The 10,766-nt window shown below is 36.4% G+C and overlaps 1 protein-coding gene across 1 annotated transcript; it reads right to left on the bottom strand.

Moving 5' to 3' along the window:
- Positions 1–109: 109 nt before the first annotated feature.
- On the bottom strand, positions 110–8,746 carry LOC134743805 (protein unc-50 homolog). Its single transcript, XM_063677476.1, has 6 exons — positions 8,328–8,746; positions 7,340–7,405; positions 5,060–5,180; positions 4,390–4,526; positions 2,847–2,948; positions 110–1,247 (listed from the first exon to the last, which is right to left on the bottom strand). The coding sequence occupies exons 1-6, from the start codon at positions 8,566–8,568 to the stop codon at positions 1,111–1,113; spliced, it is 804 nt and encodes a 267-aa protein (XP_063533546.1). The 5' UTR covers positions 8,569–8,746; the 3' UTR covers positions 110–1,110.
- Positions 8,747–10,766: the final 2,020 nt, after the last annotated feature.

Raw genomic sequence — 10,766 nt, forward strand, 5'->3', positions numbered from 1 at the left:
GTAATCCCAAGTACTGCTTTTATAAAGATAAGATAAAGTACGATTGTCTTTTATTTATAATCTTCAATCTACACGTACGGGTAAAGTAAATAAAAATAAATAATACAAATAATATTTACAAAATTTATTAATTACAGATAATAATTGTTTAATACAAGTAGGTATCATAATTATTGACTATGTACAATGATACTTTAATAATTAACTTATTAATGCAGTCCCATGCAACAATTTTCATTCAATGGTTAAATTACAAAAATGCATTTCCTTATCCTACACCCCATTTTAGTGTCACTGCTAGGCGACTACATATAAAATATTATATGATATGTGGTAATAATAATAGAATGAGTTAAACCGAGACAAGTCTGCAACGATTTTTGCAAGTATTTTAAACGTCAAACTTCTATGAAATTATTACGTATAAATAACACTTGAACTGCGTGTGCTATCAAAATCGTTGCAGTCTTATCTTGGTCTAACACTATTCATATTGTAGCTTCATGTAAAGGCTTCTTCGTATTGGCGTTTTGGACTAAGGAAAATTCTAGAAAAGCTGATATATCAAAGCAAAAATCACGCACTGCATCCTGTAATCCATGTGGAAATGCTCTTTTTGAAATCAATGCACTAAAGTCAATTTTATCCTTTTGTAAGGCAAAATATTTCACTTTTGCACGCTGATTTTAAATGTTTTTCAAACCGTATATTTTTATAATTATAATGTTTTAAGCGCCCTCTAGACTACGCGGCGCGAAGCCGCGAACGCAAGTGTGGAGTCGATTTCGCTGATTAGCGAACTAGACTACACACTCGCGTTCGCGCACGAGTGTGGAGGGCCCTTTAGCCGTGATGAGGTTAATTTATTTAGCAGCAAAGTTTATTTGCCTCGTGCTCCAAAATCCTCGCAACACTTAAAATTACACGGCTTGTGGTGAAATTATAGGCATTTTCTGTTGCTTAGTTTTCAACTAACAACTTTGCATTCTTATTGGATAACATTTACTATTTGTAGATGTAGGTTACATTTAGACACAAGTGATGTATAGTCAAGCCGTGCTTCTGTTTTAGTCCAATTTTTAATACAAAGGCCTTGAATATTCTCGGTTATTACAGAACTCTATACAAATAGAAGTCTTTAAGCATATGGCTGAAGTTGAACCCCATGAGTAACGACGCGATGTACGCGATACAGAGCGCGGGCAGAGGCAGCAGGAACGCGCGCGTGTTGCTCAACATCGGGATATCTGAAAAAAAATAAACCGTCCATAGATTATTTTAGTTGAATATTGTCCCAAGTCTGCCATTGGTCCTGATTCTGAAGAAATTGAATGAAGAGTCAATAGACTGCCACAACATTTTAGAAATTAAAAATTAGTGAAAGTGCCCAGATTGGCGAAAAATTGTTCTCGTCTGGAGTTCTGGACAGGCCTTCATATCTGAAGTTAGAGCCAGATTGTCTCTAATAAATTTAAAATAAATTCAGATCGAACTGTCAATTGTATCTAACAGACATCAAATATGATATGAATTTACCAGAGTGATTACCATAAATAACCTGGCTCTGAATTCAGTGATGTCTGAGGTTACCCTTACTAAATGTTTAAAGCCCGCTCCAGACTACGCGGCGCGAAGCCGCGAACGCGAGTGTGGAGTCGATTTCGTTGATTAGCGAACTAGACTTCACACTCGCGTTCGCGGATTCGCGCACGAGTGTTGCTATAACTAGCGATAATCGATTATTGGTATTCATAGTCAAATTCTCTTCGATTTAAGAGGTGCACAGTGCAATAAACAAATTTCCTTTGTCACTAAGAGAAGAGACAGTTACAAATAAGGTTTATCTAATTTATCTATAGCCCATTTTAAAACTTGAAATCATAGTAATTATTCTAATGTTAGTCACAATAATCACAGTCGGAAAGTGTAGGCCATAAAACAAAAAAATTACCCCCAACTTGTCTCTGGAGTCTGGACTTACCACTGTCAACTACTTTCCCATAATCTGAAAGTATTTTAGGTTACTTTTTTAATAATTCTATAAAGGTCCCTCCACACTCGTGCCCGAATCGCGGCGCGAAGCCGCGAACGCGAGTGTGGAGTCTAGTTCGCTATTCAGCGTAGTCTGGAGCGAGCTTAAGATGTTCGACTTTCAGATTACTTTATGTATGTTTGATAAATTCAAATCTACCACAAAACATCGAAAAACGTTATCTGCCTCTCTGTCACTCGAATATGCAAGAGAGATAGAGTAGCAGATAACGATTTTCGATTTTTGAATGTTGGCGATAGGCTCTGATGTCCTTTGGTCACGAAAACAGTAGATACTCCCAGGACAAAACGATAAAAAGCATTAGCTTGGCTACTTAAATGAATCGTACATTTTATTTCAATGGCAAAAGGTTCTAAATAGGGTATTGACTACTAAACAAATCAAATTCTTTTTTCGAACTGTCAAAACGATTTTGCTCTTCGATCTATCGTTAAATTTAAATAATCACAATTATTTAGCAGTGGCGCTAGTGATCACGTTGATTGGCTCTTAAAATAAATTATTTTACACCATGCATGAAATAAAGCGCCAGAAGATTAATGGAGAAACATAGACAGCAGTTATTTTTAGACACAAGTTTTATTTTAAAACCAGTATAAAACAATAAAGAGTAGGTAATTTGACTAATTTGATTGTGACGTCACATGCTAGTGTTTCATATAAATTCCATAGTAGCAAAATCGTTTTGACAGTTCGAAAAAAGAATCTTATTTGACTAGTCTACTACTATAGAGTCAAATATCCTATTGAATTGAAACCGTTAGTCTTATTACAGAATAGGATAATCTCTTACTGCTGTATCCCAGGAAAGTGATGTAAAGATAGTAGATGATGGACGCGAGCCAAAACGTGTTGGACACGAAGCAGGGTAGGATGCCGTCGTGGCTCAATAGACCTGGAAAAAACAAGCAATTCTTTTGGTTAGATCTGAACACACTGCCACAAGTAACTTAAGTTAATAATTTCACTCCAACATTTCGTTACTTTTCCAACTGGAAACCTACAAAGAAGAAGAGTCTATATACAGGTTGGCTAAAAAATAAGTGCATTCCCGTTGCCAGGGAGGTTTTGGGATTATACTGAGTAACTTTTACTATGGGACCAACCTCGAAATCGCGAAAAATTTTTTTATCCTCCCATAGAAACTGGACCAGCCAAAATGTAAACAGCCAAATTTTTTTTCGCGATTTCGGGGTTGGTCCCATAGTAAAAGTTGCTCAGTATAATCCCAAAACCTCCCTGGCAACGGGAATGCACTTATTTTTAGCCACCGTGTATATAAGTCCCCCCTCAGGTGGGAATTATATTCCCTCTGCCTTATGAAGGCTTAAGCAGAATTTTTAGGCCTATAATAAGTGGCAATGAGGCTTGAATTGAGGATTTATATTACCCTAGTGATCTACCCTCTTTCGGATCCGCACGAAAACTAAGGACTAGATTGCCTAGATTTTATTTTATTTGTTTTATTTATTTATTCAAACTTTATTGCACAAGCAAAGAAAAATGTACAAATGGCGGACTTAATGCGAAAAGGCATTCTCTACCAGTCAACCATTAGGTCAAACAGAGACATAAATGTTGGTGCAGGATAGATTCATGAATTATGACGAGAAATAGAACCAAAAAAGTCAAATATTATGTATTATGTATATATATAAACATAATAAAGTAAACTAACAAAATTATGATTAAATACTAATACTTATGATATACAAAAAATAAACTAATACATATTAGTACATACATGATGGAGAACATTTGTTATTGTATTTAATTTTATAATTTATGTGTGTGTTTGTGAATTGTAATTGTATGTTACTAACCTTAATTAATTTTAAGTTTTGTTGTACTTACTAACACTTGGATCAAAATTCGATTCGAAATAAATAATTGAAATTGAAATTATGTTATGTGGGTTGAGTTTCTTAGCGATACGTAAAACCAAAGATTGATATAAGATATAACTCCGTAATAGATTGATACAGTCTAAAGAAAAAACGTGCCTCGAAAATAAAGAAAATTTGACTTTCGATCAGATGGCGCCACTACAATTGGCCTACTCTCGTATAGATGGTGTTGACGAATTCGTTTGTTATTTAACAATTTTAACGCATATCAGTAAAAGAACATCGGTCAAAATAATATAAAAATAATTAATGCAAATATTGCAAATAAAATAAAAACATTTATCCATATTATAAATACATTTTTTGATATTTTTATTTTTAGTTTTTATCGTATGTCGATAGATGGCAGTGAATTTACTGTGGCTACAAAATTTACTATGACAGTACCGCTCTATCCTATTATATCCCCTTTGGTAAAACTAAACTTACTGTTGAACAGCACGATCTGCAAACAGTGGAGCAGTGACAGCGGCGGGAAGAACGCATTGATGTGCACGTCGAAGGCGTAGCCCCACTCCACGTCGGGCGCCGCCGCGTCGCGCCGTAAGTACTTGTTGCTCATGTACCTGTAACCAAAGATGGATACAGTCTAAGGAAAAAACGTGCCTCGAAAATCAAGAAAATTTGATTCTCGTTCAGAGGGCGCTACTAGTTTTGGCCTGCTGTCGTATAGATGGCGTTGACGGTTTCGTTTGTTATTTAACAATTTTAACGCATATCAGTGAAAGAACATGGGTCAAAATCATTAATGCAAATAAAAAAAATCATTTATCCATATTTAAATACATTTTATCGTATTTTTATAAATCTTCATTTTTAGTTTTAAAGTGTGTCGACAGATGGCAGTGAATTTACTGGGGTTACAAAATTTACTATGACAGTACCGCTCTAGTATAAGTTACTCTATGCTGTAACGTACAACTCTTTATATGTGTAGTTGAAATTTTTCGAGGTGATTGTTTCGGCTCAAACCTAGGAGGATATAACCAAACGGTGACGTCACGTCTGTAATTTTCTGTACAAAAAAGTCTGCCGATTTTTGCGGGGGAGGGGAACGTCAAATGTATAGGTAACGTAAATATAGGAAAATGATAGTTACCAAAAGAAAGTGGACACCAACAAGCCAGCTCCGATGAAGTCCACAAAGACTACGAATATGATGAACAACATCAGTTGCCCCCAGTCCAGGCCCATGCCCAGCCCAAAACAGATAGAGGATACTGAAACAATAAAAATTCCTTATAGGGATAAGTTTGCCTTTGTACATTGCGTTATATTTTGTTTTTAGGGTTCCGCACCCAAAGGGTAAAAACGGGACTCCATTACTCAGACTCCACGTCCGTTTGTCCGTCTGTCTGTCTGTCATCAAGGCTGTATTTCATGAACTGTGATAGCTAGACAGTTGAAATTTTCACAAATGTATTTCTGTTGCCGCTATAACAACAAATACTAAAAACAGAATAAAATAAATATTTAAGTGGGGCTTCCATACAACAAACGTGATTTTTTTGCCGCGCGTAATGGGACGAACCCATCGTGCGCGAGTCCGACTCGCATTTGGCCGGTTTTTAAGTATTGTAATTCCCACTTGTCTTATGTACAATACTGTTTACATACATATGATACATACATCAAATCACGAATAATAAAAAAGGTAAATTCAACAGACAGAAATAGGATTCAATATAAAAAATAAAAGGGGCATTGCCAGCAAAAATAGATCCTTGTAGATTTACATTTAGAATTGAATTTGGATTCTCACTGCTGGCCAATATTGCACAAGTGGGAAGTAAGAGGAAAAAAATGGGGTTTAACGTCTTTTCATTGACGTTTAATAAACATAGATAATAATATAGATAAAAGAGGAAAATGAATGAAGCGTATTGTTGGCTAAAATCTTATCTACATAACCGAATGCAGTGCGTGCAAATACAGCACTACGACGAAACAACTGCTGAACTTAGACGTGTGCAATCAGACACAACGATAACAAACTCGTCAATACCTCAAGGAAGTGTTTTAGGCTGTATCCTATTTTTAATATACATTAATGACTTGCCCAAGGTAATGAAACAGTCATGTATACTATTCGCGGACGATGTATCAATACTGTTTAAATGCCCCAATGACCACGACATAAGCAGTGATATTATAGGAACATTAAACATAGTAGACAACTGGCTACGCGATCACTCCTTAGAATTAAATACGACGAAGACAAAATTAATTCAATTTCGGCCATATCAAAAAGACGCTCTTGACCTATCAGCTTTGTCTTCAGAAACTGGTATAGAGGAAGTCAGCGAGTTTAACTTATTGGGAATATTTATCGATACGCATCTAAATTGGAAAAAACATATAGAGGAAACAAAGAAAAAACTATCTCGATTCAAATACGCCTTAGGGATACTTAAAAGAACTACTCACAGTGAATGCGCTTTATCTGTATATTACGCATATGCGTACGCTTGGCTGCGGTATGGAATCATATTATGGGGCGACAGCACTGATATTAACGACTTATTTGTTTTACAAAAAAAATGCCTCCGCGTTATTGTTAATACTCAATGAGCCTGACAGTTGCAAAAAATACTTCATTGAAAATAATATGCTAACTTTATCATGCATATACATCCTTGAAATCGGGTTATTTGTCAGAAAACACATCGAGATGTTCGAATTTACAAAAAGTGCGCGCCGCCGTAATAACTTAGTCCTTCCGCCTCATAGAATACATATGTATAAGGTCGGCCCATACTATAGGTGTATACAAATATATAATAAGCTCCCAATAGACATAAAGAACGAGACCGAATTTAACGTGTACAAAAATAGACTGAAGAACTTCCTAACCTCTAAAGCTTACTACTCAGTCGAAGAGTTTATGACAGACACAAATTTATGATTTGACCTAGAAATTACCCCTTTGTTTGTTTTGATTAATGTATTAATTACTTGTAAATAAATTATAATAAAATTTGGATAATGTGCTTATGAACCCTATGAATTATGTCTGTTTTATAAATTTAATCAATAACGAATTTCAATTTACATGTACTATGATTATGTCTTGCAATTTTTACTTGAATCTGGATTTATGACTGAGACTACTATATTTGAAATGTTTATTGTATTGTTCCTTTATTTTAATTGTAATTAATTCCTAGCTTTTAAATGTAATTAATTCCTAGCTTTTACTTGAATGAAATTTTATGTTTAACTATTTATTTATCTTAGTACCTAATTAGTTTTTAGAATTGTGTTGCTATGCCCTAACAGGGTAACCATGCATGCACTTAATACATGTTAACACCTTAATGTAACCATGGTTCTGCAATAAATGAAATGAAATGAAATGAATCCATATAGAAATACTTACAAAATAACCAAACACTAAGTAACACAAGGAATGCTGGGTCATCTCTGGCAAACTGTGATCTGGTATCTGAAACAATATTAATTTTTACATAATGATAAAATTACCATAGTAATTAATAATGATTTTTGGATGTACTGTAATTTTTTTATCTTAAGATGGAAATTTTAGTGTTCTTAACCTCGTAAGGCCCAGTGTGCATTACAATGTACACTGTTTCAATCTAATTGGAACCTTTCAAAAACTACATAAAGTAGCATTTATTTTGTTTCATTGTTTTCTAAAACAAACGAAAGTCACCCTAATCTACTATCCAACAAGGTTCAAATTAAAAATAGGGAAATTTTGTATGGTGGGCCTTACAAGGATAAAGGCATTTTCATGACTTTTACCCATGTGATGATTTCATATCGGAACTACTTTGAATAAAAACTTGTATCTTGTTTTGTCAATCAAAAGAAAAACGTGGTATCAATGTATGGGATACATACAGAGACTGCCTTCCAACTTTATGTAGTAGTGTGATACAAAAAATTTCCAAAGTAGTGCCGATATGTAGATTATGAGTTTTGAATGATTCACGGTTAGTTTCACTAGACTTATATTGACCAGGATATAGACAATATAAAAGGTTGATGGGTCTATATCCCGGTCAATATAAGTCTAATGTAGATTATGCCTACAAACTTCATAAGAACTGATTGATTTGACATTTTGAACAGTATTTGATTAACTTGCCGATCCAAACACCTTTAGATAATATTTTAAAATGTGCATACATAAACAGAAACATGGAAATATTAGTATGAAGTTCCCAACTCATATTATACCATGTAAGAACGCCAACTTGTAAAACGACAAAGCAATTGAACAATAACTTCTACAATCTACCTCATATTTTCCATCTGGCAATTTCAATGTTCTTCTAGTGACAAATATCACTACTACTTTCTAGTCCAATTAAAACAAACAAGGGGTACAATTTACTTACGTTTCCTGTAATTAAAATTCCGGAAAACTTTCTGTGGCGACACGAACAAGTACACCATTTGCCATGCCGCGAATTCGAAGTCCATCTGATTGAATTTGAACAGTCTCCGCAAGTATTTGTACCGCTTAACTGCTGCGCTAGCCGTCGTTGGCTGGTAGTTCGCTGGAGCGGGCAAAGGAGAAGTACTGCGAGGGAAATTAAACGTAGAAGTGCTTGGGGTTGGCGATGTTGAGTACTTCATTTTCAACTGTATTTCACAAACTATTCCCAATAGCAATCAGTTGAGATGATCGGTGTATCAATCGATAGTAACGGAGGGTGTTTTATTGCGCATTGGTGGTCGCGTTTATTAAATTACTTGTTTATTTTCATTGGAAATAGGGGATTAGTCAGGCACAGAGAACTCCGAACTGACGTAAGTGACAGTTGACGTGTGACAGATGGCAGATAGCAAGTGTTGCCATAAAAGAAAATAAATAAAACGTATTAAGGTTCCGTAGCCTACGGAACCCTTATCTTATGGCTGTCATATTCTCTAGTTTCTATAACTGGCATTATTATTTACTAACTAAAAGGCTTTTGTTATTAAAAGTCTTCGATTAGCGAAGCCTAGCTGGTGTTAGTAAAGCTTTCGAGGTCAAAGTGGGTGTCCATCAAGGATCTGTGCTCAGCCCACTTCTTTTCAATTTGGTGATGGATTACCTGACCCGGGATATACCGTCTCCGCTACCGTGGACCATGATGTACGCCGATGACATAGTTCTGGCTGCCAACACGGCAAATGACGCACAACAACTGTTAAACATGTGGACAAATGCACTTGAAAAATATGGGTTGAGGGTTAGCAGGAGCAAAACTGAATACCTGAAATGTCCTTTTAGTGGCAACAGTACACCGGAAACTATCTGCATCGGAACAACACCTATTCCTACTGTAGAAAAGTTTAAATACCTTGGCTCTATAATTACACCCGATGCCAATATTTGCGCGGACGTGTCACACCGAATTAATGCCGCCTGGCAAAAATGGAGATCACTTACTGGTGTGCTGTGTGACCCACGTATCCCCATAAAGGTCAAGGGTAAGGTGTATAAAACGGCGGTTCGTCCGGCGTTACTATACGGGTCTGAATGTTGGACAACAAAGAAGTCGCACGAACAAAAGGCACATACCAATGAGATGAAGATGCTCAGGTGGGCGGGAGGTGTAACCCGAATGGACAGAATCCGAAATGAATACATACGTGGTAGTTTCAAAGTTGCACCGATCGCGGATAAAATCCTTGAAAATCGTCTTCGTTGGTATGGCCATGTCAAAAGAAGAGAAGAAGACCACGTGGTACAAATTGCGCTGAACCTACCAGAACAGACAAGGAGAGGCAGAGGTCGCCCCCCTTCCACATGGTGGAAAAACATAGAAAGAGACCTCAAAAAAGCCCAATTGCCTGAGCAGACAACCCAAGATCGTACGACTTGGCGCAGAAAAGTGAGGAGACCCGACCCCAAATAATGGGATAAGGAGAGGATAAAGAAGATTAAAAGTCTTCGATTAATACAATTTAGAAGGATCAGTTTGGTTATAACAGTCAATCTTTCATACTCTAAAAATTATACTAAATTACATTAAATTAAATCAAATATACAATTATACATCACAATAACAAATTGCTCTTACTCTAAACTATACTATCCTAGAAACTAACACTAATAATAATAAGTCACAGTTTAAAAGGAACTGAGATCTTGATCTTGATATCAATTAAATTGGTGGCACTTAGTATTTTAATTGATTGCAGTTTTTTTTTACCTGACTTGGGCTCTATTGCACCTAGGACAATTTTATTAGAGCGGTAGGACTGTGTGGGGGGATGGTAGCCTGGGGAAAATCCAGGACCCTTCCGCATCACACGAGACGGTTTTGCTACGCTGGAATACTCCTAAAGAGTTTTCGCTCCAGCGCAGATCGGTTGAGTGGTCTCAACCTGATCTGAGGGTGTAAAGACTGTAAAGGGAATCGAGCTAATGGGTCACACAGAGCGTGTATCCTGTGCTTAAGAAAGGAGCATCGATCGATCGCCACCCGCGCTACAGAAATAGCAAAGATGAGGACTAGTACAAATAAATTGCGCATAATGCTTGTGGAAGTAGCCTGAGCCTTTACTAGCTCCAGCCCAGTTACATACGGCGTGCGCAAACGCCATTACTTTTATGAAAATGATTAAAACTTGTGCATAGTGATCCTTTGTCGCTACTAACTCATGCGTTTGTATACATACACCACTTACAGAAGGTCGGTAGAGCAGAGGTAGCGAAGTTCTTCCTTTCTGACTGTGTCTGAGCGACGTACGTATACAATACCAGAGTGTATGTGTGTGTGTATGCGCTATGATCTCCTTCTATCAAACTTATACATTCATGAATACGACTGTAAACTTTTCCG

The sequence above is a fragment of the Cydia strobilella genome, chromosome 1 (genome assembly GCF_947568885.1).
Source record: "Cydia strobilella chromosome 1, ilCydStro3.1, whole genome shotgun sequence".
Classification (NCBI taxonomy): domain Eukaryota; kingdom Metazoa; phylum Arthropoda; class Insecta; order Lepidoptera; family Tortricidae; genus Cydia; species Cydia strobilella.